The sequence below is a fragment of the Microtus oregoni genome, unplaced genomic scaffold (assembly GCF_018167655.1).
Source record: "Microtus oregoni isolate MIOR12 unplaced genomic scaffold, Mior012 000002F_ref0000024, whole genome shotgun sequence".
In the NCBI taxonomy this organism is placed as follows: domain Eukaryota; kingdom Metazoa; phylum Chordata; class Mammalia; order Rodentia; family Cricetidae; genus Microtus; species Microtus oregoni.
Genome location: NW_024543061.1, coordinates 29,478,527 through 29,500,136, shown reverse-complemented (window position 1 = coordinate 29,500,136; position 21,610 = coordinate 29,478,527). Strand labels below are relative to the sequence as shown.

The following is a 21,610-nucleotide window of genomic DNA, read 5'->3' as shown; positions in this document are numbered from 1 at the left end:
GGTGGTGTTAAGGAGGGGACAGACCGAGGTGCACAGCAGGATGCTAACGGAGAAGAGGTCTCGGGGGTCACAGCAGCCTGGAAAGTCTCCAGGTTTGTGATCCTCAGCTTGTGCCCCGCTACCAGATCTTGTTTGCAGTAGCAGCATTGACTTCTCCCTGTTCCCATCCTCATCCTGTGCAGCAGATGAAAGCAGCAGACTCAACAACTCAGAGTGTCAATAAGAAACTGGGCTTCCAAGACCACTATAGTGGCATTCTCCCTCCGCCTCCTTCCTCCCTCCTCCTCCTCCCTTCTTCCTCTGCACCTTCAAGCCTTCGTCTCCATTATCCTGACTCATTCTTTCATCTTCCAGGGCTCCTGGGCTCTCAGTTCCTGACACCTTGCGGGGGACCTAGCAGTTCTCTTGAGACCCACAGGCCAGGAAGGACAGCAGATTCTGGAGACACTTGAGGTAACAGTCACCATTGCGCACAGTCATCTTAGTAAGAGCAGGACGGGCTCCATGCTCCGCACCAGTCCTCACTCACTACCCCAGGCTGCTGCTGGTGGCTTCAGGCAAAGGCAGCCTCACCCCTCCATCGTGGTAGTGATGGGAATAGCCACGTTAGTGATAGAGATGATGGGAGGCGCGAGAGGTAGTGATGGAGCTGCTAACAGTGGCAGAGGATGGTGGTGGTGACTGTGATCCTCCTATGAAGGTGACAGGAGTGGAGGTGTGTGTGTGTGTGTGTGTGTGTGTGTGTGTGTGTGTGTGTGTGGCTCAGCTTGCCAAGGTGCAGCGTCACACTCAACAGGCGCTTTCCTTACCTGCCCACCCTGTCGGGGCTGCTGGGGCTCCTCTGTGGGGCCCCTGAAGAGACGCTGTTCTGACCTAATTTTGCCAAGTGTGTGGCAGAGGGCGCGGGGTGCCAGGCACCAGGAGTTGCTGCAATCCTCTGTTGGCGTGTGATGGCAGGCCTCACCCACCTCCTGGTGAAGGCTGGTGTCTGCTGGGTGGGAAAGGCCCTCCTCCTGGATGACTATGCAAGTCCAAGGCAATGCTGGGGAAAAGGGAGGAGGAAGAGACCCAATACCAAGCTCTCGGTGGCACAGGATGACGGGTGACAGTAAGGAGGAAGTGATGGCAGAGGTGGTGTCGTGGTGATGGAGGAGGTGGTGATGAAGGTGATGATGAAGGTGGCGGTAAAGGATAGCAATGGTGTGAGGAGGAGGGAGTGGTGGTCATGATCGTAGAGGTGGAGGTGAAGAGGATCACGGAGGTGGTGATGCTGGTGGTGGCGATGGCAACGGCAGTGACGATGGTGGAGATGGGAAATGTGACGATAGTGATGGTGATGGAGGTGGTAGCAGTGGGGGTGATGGAGAAAGTAATTCTGCTGATTACAGTGATGATGGAGGAGGTGATGGTGATGGAGGAGGTGATGGTGATGGAGGAGGTGATGGTGGTGGAGGAGGTAGCAGTGGTGGTGATGGAGAAAGTAATTCTGCTGATTACAGTGATGATGGAGGAGGTGATGGTGATGGTGGAGGTGATGGTGATGGAGGAGGTGATGGTGGTGGAGGAGGTGATGGTGATGAAGGAGGTGATGGTGGTGGAGGAGGCGATGGTGATGGAGGAGGTGATGGTGGTGAATCTCGGCTGAAATGGTGGAGGCAGTGCAGTGGTGATTGGTGAAGGTGGCAAACATGGGGAAGGCAGTGATGGTGATGAGATGGAGATGGCGATGATGTCAGAGGGTAGTCATAGCAACAGTGACACTGATGGAGGAAGAGACAGTGGTGGCATGACAGCATCAAAGGGTGTCACTGATGCCCACTGTAACTGAGAAGGCAGGCATGACAAGTGTTTATGGTGATGCTGATACCCAGGTAGGTTGTTGGTGTTTCTGAGGCTCTTATAATGATGTCATCAGGGCCGTGGTGTGCTTACAGTGTTGAATTCAAGGGATTCGGGGTGATGATGTGTCCTGAAATCCTGCCATCCCCTCTGGTCCCAGCCAAGCACCTCTCCTGTCTTGCTGGCATATCTGGTCCTGTCCCTATCCCTCTCCCAGGAGGAACCTCCAGCTTCTCCTAACTAGGTCAGCCCCCTTGCCCTCCTCCTCCACATGAGACAGCATGGAAGCCCAGCCCTGCTGAGGCTCAGGATAGAGGACACTGGCAATGACTTAGGGCGTCAGCATATCTGGGGCCTCTCAGTGCCCAAGGAACCTTGACAATGGAGACCCCCTAGGCGGGCCTGGGAGAAGATATAGAACTGGACAGCCACTGGGTGGCGGCATGCCGAGGTGAATTCCTCTTCTACAGAGTTCTAAAAACTATCTACTGTGAGGTGCCGAACGCCTGCCGTGCGTGGGGTCCGAGTGGAGGAGTATGGCTGTGAGGGCAGAATATGGTGAATGGGTAAGAACGTTAGCCAGCCCCGTGCTCCTGACCCACAACGGTGTTAGGTCACTTCCGTTCTATACATTTCTGTCCTCATCCTCTAGTGGGATGGTGAGATCTCTCCGCCTCCCCCTCTGGGGGCAAGGCAGCATCTGATGCCTCGAGTCCATCCTATCAGAAAGGACTGTGGGGAGAGAAAGGACCTCCGATGATTCGGGGATCTAAGCAGAGCTCAGCTCATTACAGAAGCAGGCCCAGAGAGGGCAGGGCACACCCAAGGTCACACAGCAGCCCTGGAAAGCCCTCCCTAGGCAAGCTGATGGAGGCTGATTAGGCAGCCAGAGGCCCCTCTGTCTCTCTAATTAATGGAGTGGCTTTTTAAAAGGATTCTAATCACCCCGATGCTATCTGCTTATCGCCAGAATTCCTAATTAGATGGTCCTGGCAGGAACTTGCCTAATTCCCTCCAGCCTCTGCACCCTGCCCAGGGGGGCAGCCCACCCACCCATCCACCCCAGCAGATGGGCAGCTGCGGGGCCTCCTCTTCTCTCAGGGCCTGAGGTGGCCAACTCCATTTCCTTCAGGACGGATGGGTGACAGGAGTGGATGGATGGGCTGCTGGACTGACAGTGACAGGTGAGTGATGAGACTGGATGGAAGGCAGCTACAGGGATAGATGAAAGGCTGGGCAGAGAGACTGAGGGATGACCTCGGTTCGAATCCCAGCTCTGTCACTTCCTAGCTTTGTGTTCTTGGGGAAGTCACTTAACTGCTGTGATTCAGTTTCCTCATTTCACCTGTAAAACGGGGATAGCTCTTCTCCCAGGGATGTTTGACAGTAACTGGGGAGGGCTGCTGCTGGCATCTCTGTTCCAGGTGGCCACGCAGTGACTGACCCCAATGTCAGGGGCTGTTAAACACAGTTCTACACTGTCTGTCTGTGCCGTACAACACTGTCTTCACTGTGGACAGTTTAACCACACACGGGACCTGGGGAGGCTTGTGTCTCAGTGAAGCGAAGACTGGAATGTGAGTAGATTCAGCAGAGGGGCCAGAACTGGTGCCTGGGGAGACAGAGCGGGGCTCAGGGCCAGATCCAGGCTTGGAGAGTGTACTGAGACAGGAGGCCTTGGAAGGAACTGGAGCAGCAGGAGGATGCATCTCTTGGTGGTCCCAGGAGGATTCTCTGCAACAATGGTACTGAGTGTGATACCCACCAAGTAGCAAATCTGTAACATGGGAACATTACCAAGTGTCAGCGGAACCGGGGAATCTGGTGTCACCGTTCCCTGCTACTTATTATGAAACAAAAAGACCAGGTGGGAAAATCTTGAATGTCCAAATCTTGAATTTACAGACTCACCCTTGTCTCTGTAAACCTCTAGACTTTCACCCCAGAGGAACTTTGGCATGGGGTGTGGAGACATTGGCACTCCTTGTGCCTGGTATAGAGCAGTAAGTAGAAGAGATCACGTAAGCCCTTTCTAAGAATTGATTAATTGATGTTATGTATGTGTATGGGCTATTATGCTTGTGTGTATGTCTGTGCACCACGTGTATAGTACCTGGAACTGGAATTACAGATGGTTTGATCCACCACGTAGGTGCTGGAAATCAAACATGGGTCCTCTGCATGAGCAGCCAGTGCTCTTAACCACTGCACCCTCTCTTCAGCCCACTCACTTAAGCATCTTAAGGAAAATGAGCAGACATATCACATGCTGCAAACTATTATATCAATAAAAATGAATAAACCAGAATTTTACATATTAATGTGAATAAATATCTCAAAGGTGATAGAAAGCAAAAAAAGTTTTTTTAGTATGTGATGTTACAATCACAACCCTCCCCCTTATCTGATGTTTTGGTTGGAAAATATTAAATGGAAAATTCCAGAAATAAACAATCCACAGGATTTAAACTATGCACCATTCCCATAGTTTGATATCGTCAGCCCCTGCCCCCATTCTATGCAGGACGTAAGGCATCCTTCATCCGGTGCATCCACAGTGTATGTGCTATCCACCTGTCAGTCACGTGACTGCCATCAGGGCCTTGCTTATGTTCGGATACACACACCCCATTTAATAATGGCTGGAGAGGGGATGGTGATGGTGGCGGTTTGATTTTCACTGTTGCTAATCTTTTTCTGAGCCTCACTTGTAAACTGAACATCATCATAGGAAAAACACATTACCTCCAGTTTCTGGGATGCATGGGAATCTTGGGCCACATCCTCTGCAGGTGAGCAGAGATCGCCCACATTTGCCAAAGTGAAAACATGCAGAAAGATGCAAGTCCATCTTCGGGATTCCCACACTGAGGAAGCCCTGGCCACTGGGAGGAAAGGGAACCCTGGTGGCTAGGGTGGGGTCAGATTCTTTAAGCTGCCTGCAGTCTCCCAGCTCCCACTGCCAAGCACCGGAGGGTGGGTGCAAAGAGGGTGGGTGGCATTGTTGAGGTCACTGCTGGTTATATGAGACTTCACTGTGGTGGCGACACAGGTATCTCTCTGGAAGAAGCCACAGGAATCCCACGGCTGCGCTGAGGAAGTGAGGAGGGCTTAGGGAGCTGGCAAGCACCTCACAGATTCTCTCCCAGCAGAGCAGGAGCTTCCAGTGAGTGCCAGCTGGGGATTGCCCTCGGAGCTAGCCTGCTGGGGCAGCAGGGAATGGCTGGAAACCTGGCTGGCTACACAGGCTCCAGGCAGCAGAAGCCAAGAGGCAAAACTGTGAACAGTTGTAAGTTGGTAAGTGCCATGAGGCATACAAAGAACTGCAATGACTATGTCATCTATGTTTTGCGGTATCTGAAAAAAATTGCTTAAATGAAAGGTTAAGAAAGGTCCTGGAGTGATCTTACCTGAGGGAGTGGAGCAGAGTAGGTGTAGGGGTGAATGAGTGAGAAGTGACTGGGCTGGAGTGGGAGCAGGAGGGGTGTAAGGCCCCTGTTTCTCCATCTTGGGAAGGTGGGGCTGGACCAGCATCCCTGCAGAATTAGAGCCTGCTCCACTGCCTGCAGCTACTGCTTAGGGCAAAGTAGCACCGCCCACCACACTAAGGGGAGGTAACAATGAGGGAAGAGGAGCATTTTTTCCCAGGATCCCCTGGAGAGTCCCAGTATGTCCTGGGCGTGGGCCTGGAAAGGACAGATGGGCTAGGCCAGCAGCTGGCAGGACCCTCCACCCTCTCCAGGGAGCAATCCCACCACAACCATCCCATTCTGTCCAAGAATTGAGCTACCTCCCTTTTCCCATTGGCCTCAGTTTCCCCAGCTTAATGAACCCAATCTAGGTTGGGGGGTGGGTAGCAGGAGTGGGACAATATAGACATGCTTATGGAATGCCCACGACCATCCCACTGCGTCCCACAGTCAGGCTTTAGTCCTGTAGGAAAAGTACCTGGAAGGAAGGTGCTGGCCCGGAGCCCCGAGACTGGCTTCTAGCCCCATGGCCTCTCAGAAGGCCCTGCACCTGCCTCGTATCCTGACAGCAGATCTGTGAGGGTCTCTGTTGTTTTACTGGTGTGATTTCAGAGAGGCTAAGTCACCTGTTCAAGGCTGTACAGCAAGGAAGAGAAAGACACGAAGTCTTGTCTGTCTGTCCATTCCTCCCCACCCCAACCTCCCAAACCCTGAGTGACACTGTTCAGGGAAGCCAAGGGCCTCCAAAGAAGTCAGGTACATCCTCTCTCAATACAGAGGCTCCAAGGGTGATAGAGAAGTCTATTTGGCAGAGCTGAGGGACCAAGCCTCACAATTTTCTGTTATTTAAATGACAAAATGTTATTTAAATGACATCAAAGTATTAACATGTTTGTAAAGTAAAAAGGCCTTTCCAGACCAGATGCCGGTCACTCTTCAGCGAACCACTGTTCTGCTTGGCTGTGCATCTTTCCTGGGCGTTTTTTCTACTTTTATAGGGGTGTGTGTGTGTGTGTGTGTGTGTGTGTGTGTGTGTGTGTGATGCTTTTCCCAGCGAGTGTTGTGTGACAGCTTTTCCCAGTGAGATGCAACACACATCTATTCACCTAAGACAGGGAGTCCACGACAAAGTACGGATACCACCAAAGTCCAACATGGAGAACCAGTGAATTTTATTGGGATTGCTTACAGGAATATGGGTGAAGGGTTACTTACAGGAGTAGAAATGACTCAAGGACAGCTGCCTCACCAAAGTTCACCCCAGCATGGATAACAGTTCACAAAGCTGGGAACCTGGAGCACACTGCACAGCCTGCAGGCAGCCTGGAGAGTCCTTTCTAGGTGTCTCCGTTTGTCTAAACCTCTTCCAGCCAGGTTAGCTGGTTTCTGTTTCTTCTAGGCAGCTGGTCTGGTTTCTGAGTCTTCCTTGCAGCTTGGCTATGCTCCCTTGAGAGGGTCTCTTAGCTTTTATGGCTTACTCTAGCAGGAAGGGGCCTAGTGAATCTGGTCGGCTTCAGGGACATCCTGAATGTGTTTTGAGTTGTTTACCTTGCAGGATGGAGTATTTCAATCTTGGAGCAAACTGTTTCCCGACAGAAGGTTGGACCCAGAGCTTCCCATGTGGTGCATAAGCACGCTTCCATAGAGCTACATCTCAAGGCCAACACAAACATTTTTCCTTCTTTATAGAAATGACATTTTGACTCATACATAAAGACATAGACATTGCAGATATAATAGCAGCATATGTACAGGTGGCTTGTCGGTTTCTTTGAGAAAGGTTGTCAAAGTCTCAGACTGGCTTCAAACTTGCTTTGTAGCCATTTGTAGCAACTTTTCCTGAACTTCTGGGCATCCACCTGGTGCTGGGATTGCACCGTCATGACAGGTGTATTGCACTCGCTTTACAAACAAAAACACCACCATCATAACTGTGCCTGCTGGTGCATGCCTGTAATCCCAGCCACTCAGGAGGCTGTGAGGCTGGGGATCAAAATTTCCAGGTCAGCCTGAACAATTCAGTGAGATCTTTACTCAATCAATCAATGAATGAGAGAGAGAGAGAGAGAGAGAGAGAGAGAGAGAGAGAGAGAGAGAGACAGAGACAGAGACAGAGACAGACAGAGAGAGGAGAGAGAATGGTGAATGTCTGGGATGTAACTGGGGAATCAATGGTAGAATACCTTCCTCAAAATGTGCCAGGGTTTGACCTTCAACTCCAGAGTTGAACAGTATAGTCAGTGGCCATGCCTGCCGTATGCAGAGCACTGGGTCTTGTTCATGCTTTCTGGCACCTCCACACAGTCAGCAAGGCCAGGGAATCAGAATTCAAGTTCCAGTCCCTTCCAGGGATAGACAGTCATACAGGGGGATAGTTTCTACATGGCCCATCCAAGTACACCCTCGGGAGGCAACACTAAGGTGCAGGGGTGGGGGGCAGGGACTGTGTGGCCCTAATGGGGCTACTGACATCTCCGAATACCTGTAAAACTGCTTCCTGGCTGCCCTTGCCTGTCTCTGGGGTGACATCTCTGCACCTTCTTCCTGTCCCCTCTTGAAGGTGGGTGAGTTGTTTCCTTTATTTTAAGACCAGTCTCTCTGTGTAGCCCTGGTGGTCCTGGAATTCACTCTGTAGATCAGGCTGACCTCGAACTTACAGAGATCCTCCTGCCTCTGCCTCCAGAGGGCTGGAACTGAATGTGTGTGCTACTACCACCTGACCAGATCATTCTTTATTCCATTTTTGTATTCTGGGTCTTCACATATTTTGCAAACTTGTCTCCCACTCTGCAGACATCATTTTAAACATTACTAATTAATTTTGAACAATAGTCTATCCCTGAAGTCATTTAGCCAAATTATGGAACATTTGGGAGATAGAAGGAAAATTCCCATCACATAAATATTACCTTTTGTTAACATGTAAAGAAGTGGGTGTCATGTGACTGAAGCTCACCGTCAGGAAGCTCATTCACAATGCCTCAAAGCCGCCCCTACCAGCTGGGTTCAGGACTCCCCAGACAGGTGCTTGCTCTGTCTCTATGTGAACTCTTGGGTTTGGAGACCTCAGGCTTGTGCAGTCGCCATACGTCCTATGGCTGGCTTATTTCTCTTAGCATAGTGTCCATACAGTAGTATGTGTTAGCATTGCTTTACTTCTGAAAGCAGAGAGGCCACCATTGGTTGGACAGCCTTAGCTAATTGTCTCACCTTCTGATGAATCCCTGGGTGGCCACCACTTCTTGGCTACAGTGAAATGTCAACTGTGACTTTGGTGAGCAGACACCTGCCTGAGTCCCTGCTTACAGGTGTCCCTGCTTGCTTTCCTTTGGGGTGTCTACTCTCACCATCCCCCTACTTCTTAAAAATATTTATTTTATACATGTGAGTGTTTGCCTGCACATATGTTCACATGTTACAGTACCTGAGAAGTCTAGAAGAGGGCATCAGACAGCCTGGAACTGGAGTTACAGCCAGCCATGAGCCACCATGTTGTATTGCCGGGAATGGAACCTCGGGCCTCTGCAACAGCAACAAGTGCTCTTATCTTCTGAGCCACCATGGCTCCAGTTTTACTCCCCATCCCCCCTCCTTTTCTTTTCTTTTGAATGTGCATTCTCTCAGGTTTATCAAGACTGTCATAAAAATCTCTGAGCCCAAAGTGGAAGGTATTTGGACAGCAGTGGAGCGTTCGTATCTTGGAACAACTCTCTGGGCATTACTTTTGACAGTCCTGTCCCATTTTTATTATTCTGCTTCCCCTCCCTGGGGAAGAAAACCTTTATGTTTGTGTCCAGTGTCCTGCTGACAGTTTATCTGTGAGGGAACCGAACTGGGTGATCCAGCCGGGTGGGTTGTAATAGTTGGTCTCAAGATTAAATCTTTAGGGCTGGGGTGTGGCTTGCCTGGCACACACGAGGACTTGAGTCCCATCCCCAGCACTGCAAAACACAAGAAAAAGATGTGTACTGTTTTTCTTTAAGATCTCATATGTGTGGTACTGTCAAGATTCAATGTCCTCACGATCCAGGTAGAAATAGGACCTTGAGACCGACTGGAGATGGGATTTGGGTGTTCTGAGAGCAGCCGTCCTTCACTAAGAGAGAGGTGGAAATGGGCCAGACTCTGGGCATTTTCATGTGCGTCTCCTCATCCGATGTTATTCCCAACTAGTTCATGATTCAGGAGCAAATTTTCAGCCCAAAGTATCACTGGTTGGCAAGAATATCTTTGCACAGATTTGGGGTACCAGCTGTACCCAAACTGTTTTGTAAGACATGGTTTGTGTTTAGGCTCACCTGGGTCCCCATGCACCTGCTTATCCTCCCAGCAGAAGCAGAGGCGTGAGCAATCCCGCAGTGGAATCTGGACAACATTTCACCTGTACAACCTCCTCCCCCAAGCCTACATCCCATTTGTTCCTGAGCTTCAGAACGATTGTTGACTTGCCTGCTTTTCCAGATGAAGTTTGGAATTTTTTTTATTGTCTTTAAAAAGATTGTTTTGCCCCATAAACTCATTGAGGATCCGCCCACCTTGGGAATGGCTCCATGGTGTCGGTCATCTTCCCTGCCTCGGGTGAGCTTGCCCTATCCTGTGGTGGATGACAAGCATTTTTCTCCAAATTCTCCTTGAGGCTGTGGCCACTTCTGAGGCCCTAGATTGATCAGGGAAACTCATTCTCTTCCCTCTCCACCAGGTCACCAGGAGGCAGGAGGGACTGGGAAGGACAGAGCTAGTCCCTTAAAGGTCACACAAGAGGTTTGGTTACCACCATGGAAAATGAGAGTAAGAAGCCAGGCTTGGAAGAGTCCCAGAAGAGGAAGGGAGGGAGGGCCTGGGTTGGCCAGCCCCACCTGGGTGCAGACAGATGGAACAAAGACCCACCCCACCCTGACTGCACTGATGCCTGGCCCTATGGGATCATAAAGACGGTGGTCACCCTGCCCAAGGCCTGTGGCTCCTGGTCTGCCACAAAATCCTAATTGTTTACCCAGTAATGGCTGAGTGGTGGGTATGTGAGGGACTAATCACTGTATGGAAGAGGAAACACGAACGGGTCAGCAGCCCCAGAGCTTGCTTGACTGTGGCCCTGCGGTCTTCAGTGCTCACAGCACCAGCCTCTCACATTGGCCCAATGACTTCTTCTCCCAGGTAGCTCCTAAGTTCAACATGCAAGGATACAGGAAGAATCAACCTGTCATCAAGGGATCACATACCCCCAGAATGCATTGGCATTGAGTGTCCACAGAGGGAAGGCACTCTCCTGCTTGTGTCCTCCTGGCCTGACCCTCAGCACCTGAGACTGTACCTGGAGTGGATGCTCCAAAGCTTTGGGCTAGCAGGAGAAAGGACATAAGCCAGGGCACTGTGGCCTCTTGTAAGCTTACTCTGCATTGTGGGCTTAGATCTTAGCCTTTGGGTCGTCTGAAAACTCTAGGTCTAGGATGTGTGTGTTCCAGGTTCCAGATTCCAGTCCTCGTATGCCAGGGTCTGGAGTCCGACATCTTGGTCGCAGGCTCCGTTTCAGGATTCTCTTTCTCAGTTCTAGGTTCTGAGCTCCAGGAGGGCTCTGGATTTGAGGAAGCTGGCTCTGGACTCTGTGGCCCTGGGTCTGAGGGTCCCATGCTCTGAGCATTTCAGTTTGGGTGTGAGTGTCCAGGCTCTAGACTCTGCATTTAAGCTATAGATCCTTATGTTTTTGAGGCCAGAGCTATGATTCCTGAGTCTTGGGCTTTAAATTACAGGTCTTAGACCTTACCTTCCTAATGCTGTAACCCTTTAACACAGTTCCTCATGTTGTAGTGACTCCAACCATAAAATTATTTTGTTGCTACTTCATAACTGTAATTTTGCTCCTGTTATGAATCATAATGTAAATATCTGATATGCAGGATATTTGATATGTGACCCCTGTAAAAGGGTTGTTTAATCTCCAAGGGGGTCTAAACCAACAGGTTGAGACTGTCCATTTTGAACTTTGGGCTAGCCAAGTTTGCCCCGAGTCAAGAAATATCATTACACCTCATACCTGGACCATTCCCTTCTTTGAAGTGGTTCCTATCTGTTCTCACCAAGGTGGCTTCCTACACCTGTAACAGTATGTGGCAAAAGGGGGTTGTTAATAGCGCACACGCGTGTGCGCATGCTCACACACATGCATGCAATCTACTCCTAGATCCATTCTTTATCAAATAAACACACAACCCTGTATTCAAAACCTGGGGACAAGACAGAAAGCTGCTCCTGTCTTCACCGTGGCTGCAGCTAACAGGGGACCCGTGTGGTGGTCCATGTGGGACCAGGGTCACAGTGCACCCAGGGGGTGGCACAACAGCCTAAGCAAGCTTCAGCTTGGCTCTTGTCTGACCCAGCTGTCCGTGCTCCAGGGAAGGATGAGAACAGGGTAGTGGTGGCATGTCAGGGCAGTATGCTATGGCCAAAGCTCTGGAGATACCTCACTATACCCTATGGACTGGCACTTTGGACGTCTGGCTGCCTGCAGTGTCTGATTCAGGAGTGTGGGGTATCAGGGATTTTGGAGATTGGACTTTGACACTGGTAACAAGATCACAGTGACTATAGGAAAACCCTTGGGAGCATCAGTACCAGAGGTCAGGACAGCATCAGCGAAGATGTGGCAGTGAAGAGTGGGTAGCCACAAGGACAGTTAGCTGATCAGAGGCAAGTGACCAAAGTCATTGTCAAAACTAGTCATAGTGGCCACATGGCAACTTCTCAGGAGGCAAAGTGGCAAGCGCCATAGTGCTTAGGTGTTTGAAGCCAGCCTGAGCAACTAGAGATCCCACAACTCACCCTCCCCCAAGAAAAATCACTGGTGACACCGTTGGTGGCTCAGGACACCAGTGACTGGGATCCACATTGGCCAAGGGAAACCTTGATGGGAGATTCTAGGCATGTGGTTAGTGACAATTATCAAGATCACTGCTAGGGACAACTTTGTGTACAGGACACACCACTGACCAGATGCAATGATAACATACTTGTGATTGGTTAGCGGTCACTCTCTAAGAGCATAGTGGCAGATACATTGATCAGGAATATTGACAATGGTGGCTGTCCTGGGTCATTGGTTAGAGACAGCAATCAGTGACAGGGTGATCAAGTTTGTCAATGAACAGATTTGGCAACTTGATACCCTAGAAACCGGAGCTGACCACACTTGGGAGGACCTGAGAGGTGCCAGGGCAGTTATGAAAAGCCTAAACAGTCGCCTTGCTGGGTTCGCAGAAAAGGAAGCTGGCTAGAGCCTTGTCCATCCCCATGTATCTTCCCCTGGCCCCAGGCAGGAGGTTTTAGCCAAATGGGGCCTTCTCTGAAAGACAAGAGACAGCAGAAGTAAGTCCACTTTACAGCTCAAACCCCACCTGGATGCAGGGACCCAGGGACCCACGCGACAGGCTGAAGCGTTCACAGGGGTGCAGGGACCCTAGGGACCCACGCGACAGGCTGCAGCGTTCACAGGGGTGCAGGACCCCAGGGACCCATGCGACAGGCTGCAGCATTCACAGAGGTGCGGGACCCCAGGGACCCACGCGACAGGCTGCGGCATTCACAGAGGTGCAGGGCCCAGGGACCTACTCGACAGGCTGCCGCGTTCACAAAAAGTATTTTATTATTTTTAACAGTATTCACTTTAAAGGAAGAGGAGGGTAGCATACAATTTTTACAGACAATATTTAAATGTTGTACATAGTTAACAATAACTTAGGTGTCACTAATTCAAAATAAAACAAGCCAAAAACAGAAAAACAAAATACTGCCGCTTCTTTTTCTTATGCGGGTACTAGCACAAAATAAGTTACTTCCGGTTATGGTGCTCTGCAGCAATTGGACGCCAGCATGGCATGTAGTTGACCTGTCAGTACAATGGCCTTCCCGGGCTAGGGCCCCTTGCCGCTGCACCACCACGGCACACAGAACCGAAGCTTGGGACGTGTTGTATGTACAGCTGTACCTTGAAGGATCCAGCCAGCCACAAGGGAACAGAACACCCCAGGAATTACGGGGACCACTGTCTGCCCTCCCCCTGTCCCCCACCAACCAAGAATGTAAGATCCCCCTTGTCCCCAGCCTCCTGCTAGGGCCATGGATCCAAGAACCTTTCGAGAAAGAACAGTGAAGCTCAGCCTTGGTTTGCAGGTTTTATTCCTTCTCATAGTGGGGCTTCTGTGGCGGCGTACACGTGACTGGACCCAAAACGAGTTTAAAAATAAAACCACTCATCAGCGAGTTAAGCTTATGCAGTTTGGGTTTTGTTTTGAATGTTTTCTTATTTATCGTAGAGTGGGCGGGAGTTGAGGGGTTAGCAGAAAAGGATGTATTTACAGGGGTCCGGCTGGCGTAGAGCATGGCCATTTGGGTCACACCAGCTTTGGCCTCTCGAAGCCAAGGGAATGATCTGGGAGACGTTTCCCCTTTCCAGAGAATGCTTCCTTCCTGTGACCCAGCCCTGGCCTGGGAATCTGCGCAGGACCGCCTGCGATTGTCTCTGCCCTCGAGGGCTGCGTCAGGGCAGGGGCTACCCTCCAGGCAGTTGGGGAGAAGGCTCTGGCTGAGGCCCTGTGCATCTGCCCCCCAGAGCCCTGACTGGTGGCAGTAGGCCCCAAGGAAGGACCCAGAGAACACAAACAGCCCGTGCCTCCATGGCTTCATGTTCTTGTAAGAAATAAGAGCAAAATAAATTATTATTATTATTTTTTTGCCTACTCCTTGCTCCTCCAAAAAATGGTTTCATTTTTCTGTCCCCAGTCTCCTCTTTTCCTTGCTATAACTGTCTCTTTTGCTCTCCAAGCAACTGTCCGTGAAAAAACTTTTCTGGGCAGCACCCAGGGCACACAAGCTGTAGGCCAGTTAGGAACATTCACAGTAATGGCGGCACGCGGCTGGGAGTCCTCCAAGGAGAGGTGGCTTCAGCCAGGCTAGGCTGGCAGGAGGAAGTGGGTCTCTTGGGATGGGCAGGAGCCAAAAGTGTGTTCCACCCATCCTGGGAGTGCCCGGGCTCGCTCTGGTTCTGCCAGTCACTCTCTATGTCCATGTCCAGCGGCAAGCTGAGCCTAGCCCATGGCAGTCACCATGCTGGAAGGGTGGGGGTGGCCGAAGGAGAGACTGGAGGACGGGTGGATGGGTGTTGGCGTGGGCAGGATGTGTCCAGAGTGGCTGAAGGGTGGGAGGTGTCCCACGGGTGCCATGTGTCCAGCCAGGGCGGCCGCACTGAATGGGGACGACTTCTCCTGCATGCACTTGGATAGCTCCTCAAAGCACTCAGCCCCTTTCTTGCTCTTCTTAGACTTGCTGGACATCTTCCGGTTCCGGGTCTGGATCCCTTCCTTCTTCATGGTCAGTGGCCTGTTAACCTGAGGGCAGCCACACAGCCTTTAGGACAAGTTCCCTACCTACCCAAGGATCCCTTCTCCACAGGTCAAGGGATGCTGGGTCACGCATATCCCCAGGGTGCCAGGAATTGTGCCTTCAGTGCAGTCCTCCTGTGTCACTCACCACAGTCCCCCTAAGCCTGCACAGTCACCATCTCAAGGAAGGAGAGTGAACGGTGTTACAGCCCACATGGTTGTTTCCAGTCCACTAAATGCCTGTACTGCTTGCCTCCTCCCAGACACCTCTAATCCTCCCTGCCCCCAACTTTTCCTAAAACAGGTACAAGCTCCCTGTCGGCCCTGCCTCCACCGGTCCCACCTCCAAAGCTCTAAATCAGAGGCCCCCTTCTTACAGGAAGCCCTTCTGGCACTCTGGGCTGACCAAGCAGGCAGCCGGCCGCGGCTTCCCAAGCCAAGCCAAGCTGGAGATTGTGGCTGGGGCCCGCTGGCGCTGGCCCGGCTGCACAAAGAACCGAGGTCCCTGGGGAGGGGTGGGGTGCACTTACATTGTGCAGCTTGTAGTAGAGACCACAGGCGTTGCACACAGGGTCCCCGTTGGCGTTCCGGCGCCATAAGGTGGTGGTTGTTGTCTGACAATTTGCACAACAGGTGCCCGCTCTCCTGGCAGCAGACTAGGAGGGGAGGGGTAGCGTCAGCGGGGGCTCTCCCACGCCCCACCTTGACCTCCTCCAAGGCCCTTAGCACCACCCCCAGTCTCACGGCTTAGCCCAGGAGCAGTGGGTCCCACAGGGGAACCAAGGCATCTCAGACCACGGAATTTTAGAATTTGAGAAGTAAGCTAGTTAGGAATCACAGAGCTTTGGAATAAAGAACTCTTAGAGTCCAACTGATGGTAAACACAGGGGAAAGCCGTCACTTCCCCCAACTGCCCAGCAATCTCATTTCATAGGTGAAGAAACTGAGGTCCCAAGAACAGTCCAGCCCTAGGCCATCCTGAGTAGCTCTTTCTCCGGTCGCAAGTCTCCTCCCTCACTATTCCCCTGGAAATCCAGAATCCGGGCGAGTCACGGCCAGGAGGCCATGGTAGCAAGACCCTGCACGGCCCAGGAGAGCCCAGAAAGGCCTGCAGCCCAGGGAACTAAAGTGTGGAGTTGCCTTGTCCTATACGCGATCTGCAAGTTACCGGGAGAGATTTAAATTAAATTTCACTACAATCTAAAAACAAAACGTTCGGTTCCCGTGACTGCACTAACTGCATTCCTGGCGATCAGTAGTCATACTAGCCAGAGGCTTCCACACAGGGCTGAGGAGCAAAGACATTCCCACTCCTGGCCGGTCTAGATCCCTGTGCCTGAGAGTTCTCACCTGCCGCCTTCACAGACCCTAATCCCAGCCCCCCAGGAAATGCCAGTCAGAGGTGGGGAGTGGAAGAGAGGAGATCTGGTCTCTAGAACAAGGAACTCAAGGGCCAGAGAGAAAACCCTTTTCCTAGACTACAGATCACCCTTCTACCCCAGGTAAAAGGAGTGGTACGTGTCCAGGTCCCCCCTCCAAGCAATCCTAGCACTGAACGCCACTGGGCAGTCAGTGTCGAGGGGGAGCCAAGTCCAGCTGAATCCAGAGTGGCCCTGGGCCTGAGCCTGCTGATGGAGGGGACCAGAGCTGGCCGCTGCGGGGGAAGGGATGGTGAGTAAGCAGCCTGAAGCTGGAATTCTGACTCAGGGGCCAGCAGTATATCCTCCTCCCACCCCCACCAGCCCACACCCGCCCTCACCCTGCTCCAGGGGGAAAAAAAAGAAAAAGGGCCCCAAAGCGGGTGAACGATTTAAGCCCATAAATCACTTCGCCCTGAAAAAAAAGATATTTATTATTCTTAGCATTTTACACATTATTTGCAGAGCGGAGGGTATTAGAAATTTCAAAACAGCCCAGCGAGAGGCAGGACTGAGTCGAGGTGGCTCTGAAAACTTGCCGGTCCGGAAACAGATACACGAAGTTTCCTTATCTACCCGCTGCAGATGTCCGGATAGGAAACTCCGGCAGGAGATCCGAAAGGACATTTTTTTAAAAATCACTCAAATGAAAATACACAGTATAGGTGACTCCATGGAAAAATAATAAAGGGCAGGTTTTTTTGGTGGCTGCTGTGTGTTATTTAAATAAGCGGAGGAGACTGTGAGCTGGGGGGTGGCGGGGAGGCCAGATCTGCCACAGGGAAAAGTACTTCATGACCCTATTTTTAAAAAGAGCGAATCGAAGGCCAGAACATGAGGTGGGCTGTGGACCCTGGGTTCTGGGAATCCTTCAGCAGTGGGGGGCAGGGGAGGGGGTGCCCGGTGGCTGCAGGACAGGAAATTCGGCAGGAAAGAATCTACCAGAATGAAGACCGACCTGACTGACCCCCCAAACGATTTTACTGATAAGAGACTTTCAGGTGGCAAAGTCTCTGCATTTGAAGTTTTGTTGTTGGGTTGTTTTCGTTTTTTTTGCTTTTGTTTTTCTTTCTTCCCTTAACTAACCACCAGCTCTACCCAGGTTTGTGGCCACTGTGGCCCTGCCCAGCCCTGCCCCATGATGTGCCCGTTCTTACCAGCCTCCGCTTGGGCTTGATGAGAGGCCGGTTCTGTCCATTCATCTTGTGGTAGAGCCCGCACGCATTGCACAGGTAGTGGCCCGTGCCATCCCGTCGCCAGAGAGGGGTGGCTGTGGCCCCACAATTGACGCACTCCCGGCCTTCTGTGAGGGAACAAGGAAAGACACAAGGCTACCTTAGCGGCTGCACAGAGAGCCAGAGGATCAAGTCTGACACAACAAGGGAGACTTTAGTTCCGCCCTGCAGACAGAGAAGACTCAGGGGGGTCCCCATACAAGAGGTCCCGAGTCTTTTAAGGACAACCCCCCACTTCAGATGCTGCTGAGGAAAAAGAAAGAGAAGCACTAAGTACAGGGTGCCAGAGATTCTCAGAGCCGCTAGCAAGATACCCGGAAAAGGAACTGAAGGCCAGCTTTGTGGAGCACAGGCTATAAGGCTACAGGCACAGTTGCCCAGCCTGGCCTCTTCCCTTCTATTTCCTCTCACTTTTGCCTCCCCTACTGTGCCAGCCTCGCCAGGTCTGTTCCTCATCTCTGCTATCCGACCCTTGCTGTCTTTATGTCTGGTCCAGGGTCAGGAAGGAAACTTCTCTTCCCCCCAGCTTTGCTCCTTTTTCGACCAAACCCCTAGAATCCAATGATCAAAGATGCTGTTTCTTAAAAATGAAATGTCAAGTTCTTTCACTTTGGGTTAGGGGCCTTATTTTCTGTTGTTTTTGGTCAGCTGGAATTCAAATAAAACAAAAACAAAAAAGGGCTACAAAGCAAAGACTCAAAGAGTCTTAGGAGAGCAGGAACTGGAGGGAAGTTGGGGTTCAGTGGGGTGACCGCTTAGTAACTCCGTACCCAGGACATTCTTCCTGCTTTAGTTGAAACTAAGTACCTAGGAACTCAAGCAAGAGAAAGGGGTTTCTGAACTCGGGGGTAAACCTTGAAGAAAACCTTCCCCCACCCTTGCTAAAAACTAGGGAAGGAGCCTCAGAGCCAAGGGTTACTGCCTGAGGCCGCACTGCTAGACAAACCCAGCTGGATCCAGCTATCGCTGGCAAAGAGGTGCGGGCACCCGCAGAGGTTCTCACTCCTACCCTCAGGGAGAAGGATCAGGGTCACTAGGACACAAACAGGCCTTGGGAATTTTGCTTTGGGGAAATCTCCAAGGAGATCTGGAGTCACCGCAATCCTAAAACTAGACCAGCAGCGTTGGAAAACCAGATTCCTTCAGGGCCTGGACCTCTGCAGTGCCCGCAGCGTGCGCACACGCTCACAGACACACGTACACACATGTACACACTGACTCCTTCCCTCACTTACACCCTGCATTCTCCCCCACACCCAGTCATGAGGCTGCTGTTTCAGCTGAACGGTGGGAAGGGAAGAGACAGGGAATCATATTCTGAGAGTCGGCTGACACTTACCCACCTTGGAAAGGAGGGCAAAGGTGAGGAAAGGAACTGAACATTGTGGACACCGGGAGCACTCGAGGGCAGGATGAAAGTTTTAGGGTTTCCTTGCTCCCCACAGGGAGCCCCTAACACCTGTGGACTATCAGAGAGGCTTGCCAACCACCCACTCTTGGCTCAGGAGCACTAACGTGGCCCCCCCTTCAGATCACAATCCCTTTTACAGAGGCACACCCCACCCACGGATCCTGACGTCCCACACCTGCCTTTACCTGAGCAGGAGCGCGCCTTGCTTCGCTGCTTAGGGGTGAAGCTGGAGGCTGGGCCACCCAGGAAGCCTCCTGGATGGAAAAGCCCGCTGCTATAGTCATGAGCTGAGGCAGGCACATAGGAGGGATAGGTAGGGATTGGGTGGTGTGTTGCAGGCTGAGTGCCCATGGTAGCTAGGCCTGGACGCAGGGGACTGCCGCCTTCCATCTTCATGCTCTCAGACAGTGACACTTGGTACTTGACACCGTCCTTGTCCTCACCCCGGGCTACACTACCCCCTGCAGAAGATGAGGCTGGGGAAGCGGCTCCCGTGGTGCTGGGGTCTGGAGACACTTCTTTGGGTGGTGTGGGTGGGAAGCCGAAGAGATGAGAGCCAGAGTGGGCTGCAGTGGGGGTGAGGGAGGCCACTGAGCTCCCACTGCCTCCCCCGCTCCCACCCGCTGCCCCGGGGTACACAGACAGAGGCCCTCCGGGTGCTCCAGCAGCTGAGGGGTGCAGCGGGGTCTTGGAAAACGGGCTGACGGTCCAGGGGCTGTGGTGATGGGCAGCGGCGGCTGAGAGGGCAGCTTTGCCTCCATCCAGCCAAGGCAAGCCTGGGCTGTGCAACAAGTGTGGCCGGCACATCTGGCCTCCGGTGAGACGGGCTGCAGCAGAGGGAGAAGGGTAAGTGTGGGCAGGGGCCTCAGAACCGTGACATAGGCATACAGGATCACAACTCAGGGAACAACCATTAGCAACCCCACCCTTTAAAACACCAGAAACGTAACACTCCAGCCTGTAACCATCAGCAATATCAGTGAAAGGCCGAAGGACAAGTGACACAGAGACAACCCCACCGGACCGGGTCCTGAAAGATTCTCCTAAGGCAGTAGGATATGGTCAGAAGCCCTACAGGTCCCAGACCCTCCCCAAGAGGTCACTGCCTCCACCTTCCCCAGACCGATTTCGCAGCTGCTCAGATTCCTGTGGATCCCACATCCGGGAAGCAGCAGCGGGCCGTCCTCCCCTCCAAGGCCTGGCGTGGGCGCCGGGCGTCCAGAAACCCGGAGGGCCGAAGCTCACCGTGCGCGGGGCTGTAGGAAACGCGCGCGCGCGCGTGGGCCGGGTTGGCGTAGTAGGGATTGCCCTGCGAGTCGAGATGGTTGAAGAAGACATCCACCTCATCAGGAGGCAGCAGCTGGGCTGGCTCCATGTAGTTGTGCGCCAGGCCCGGGTGGTGCGAGTCGGGGTGCTGCGCATTCAATACGGCGGGGTGCGCCATCCAGCGAGGCTGCTCCGGCGCCACCTCCATGGTCCGCTACTGCGGCTTGGAATCCAGGCGAAGGCGGGGCGGCCCTGGGTGACATAGGGGATTTGAGGAGTACTGCCGGCCTCTGACACCGCCCCCCCCCCCCCCCCCCGCCCCGCTCCCAAAGTCGGTGTCTTGAAAGGAAAGGCGTTCCAGTGGAGCTCCTCTGGGGACCAGTCCCGGGAAGGAGGAAAGCGCAAGGTTCAAAACGAAAGGAAGGTGGAGGAAGGGGTTCAGCCTCACACACTCGCGGGGAAACTCGCGTTCCCACAGCCACACAGCCATGCACACGAGGTCACACACAGGGATGAACCCTGACACCGGCAACCCCAAACAAACGCACGCGGAACTGAAATCGTGTTCTCACACCGAGCCCCTGTTCTCTGGGCACACAAACACACCAACTCCGACTAAAAGTTAGAGACGAGAGGGTGGACATCCACTCTGTGGCACACAGCCCCCCCCCATTTTCATTGGTAATGTATACACAAACTAACCTCGAGACCCCTCACCCTAAACATGAACACACACACGCAGTTCCTGGGGCTGAAAGCCGGCACCCAATGTCCTCTCCAGCAGTCAACCAGACCTCTCCACAAGGCATAAGAACGTAATCGCCCACAGGAGATCCTGGCCTGAGATCCAGAGATTCCTCCAACCAAGGAGTGCCCCACAAGCCCCCCGCTCCGCAAACTTACACTCGCAGCGGCGCGGGAAGGGGAGGGCTCAGCAGTAGAGAGTAAGGGACACCAGAGAAAAGCCCCTAGAATCGCGGGTCCCGCGACAGCGCGTCCAGAGACTGGCGGGTTCACGGGATAGGGGCGGGGGACAGCGCGCGCCTCGGCCTCCGGCCCGCCCGACTCCGGCCCCTCGGCATCCTCCGGCCGCCCTGGCGCCAGCTGCCGACTCCTGCACAGACATGAAGCGGGGGCCGCGCACGCCTAAGAAGCTGGCGCCAGCCAATCAACGCCGCGCGCCGCCCAGCCTCCGCCCCCCCATTGGCTGCGCCCGCAGCTTCGGCCGCTGGACTTCAGGACTGACCCTCGAGCCGGCCCCCCTCGGCCGCCTGGCCCCCTCCCAGCTCCCTCCGGGCGGTCTCTGATGCCAACGTTCCCCCCAGGGGACCCCTCGCCGCGGGCATCACCCTGCACCCCTCCGGCAGATGCTCGGGTCCTCCAACCTTTGCCCTCCCAGCAACTAGCCACCAATGGGGTCCCTGACTTCCCAAGAGCCGAGGCACACATCTTCTGGGTGTCTCTGCTAGGACCCCAGCTTTCTATACTCTTGGGCGAAGCCCCACCTCCTTCGCTATGGACCACGGCCAGCCAGTGTCTAGCGGACTCCCCAGACCTCTCTGCCTGCTTGTGCAATGGGCTGGTAGGATCGGCTGGACAG

The 21,610-nt window shown here is 53.0% G+C and overlaps 1 protein-coding gene across 1 annotated transcript; it reads right to left on the bottom strand.

Moving 5' to 3' along the window:
* Nucleotides 1–13,461: 13,461 nt before the first annotated feature.
* Gata2 (GATA binding protein 2) lies at nucleotides 13,462–21,122 on the bottom strand. The gene is made up of 6 exons (XM_041636922.1): nucleotides 20,914–21,122; nucleotides 19,990–20,262; nucleotides 18,930–19,571; nucleotides 17,256–17,401; nucleotides 15,211–15,336; nucleotides 13,462–14,686 (listed from the first exon to the last, which is right to left on the bottom strand). The coding sequence occupies exons 2-6, from the start codon at nucleotides 20,216–20,218 to the stop codon at nucleotides 14,387–14,389; spliced, it is 1,443 nt and encodes a 480-aa protein (XP_041492856.1). The 5' UTR covers nucleotides 20,219–20,262; nucleotides 20,914–21,122; the 3' UTR covers nucleotides 13,462–14,386.
* Between the last annotated feature and the right edge of the window lie 488 nt (nucleotides 21,123–21,610).

Excerpts from the sequence above, each read along its gene's own strand:
- Gata2 (XM_041636922.1), bottom strand. The coding sequence starts at position 20,218 with ATGGAGGTGGCGCCGGAGCAGCCTCGCTGGATGGCGCACCCCGCCGTA. Across the intron at positions 19,572-19,989 it reads TTCCTACAGCCCCGCGCACG|CCCGTCTCACCGGAGGCCAG; the intron begins GTGAGCTTCGGC and ends CCTCTGCTGCAG. Across the intron at positions 14,687-15,210 it reads TCTACTACAAGCTGCACAAT|GTTAACAGGCCACTGACCAT; the intron begins GTAAGTGCACCC and ends GGCTGCCCTCAG.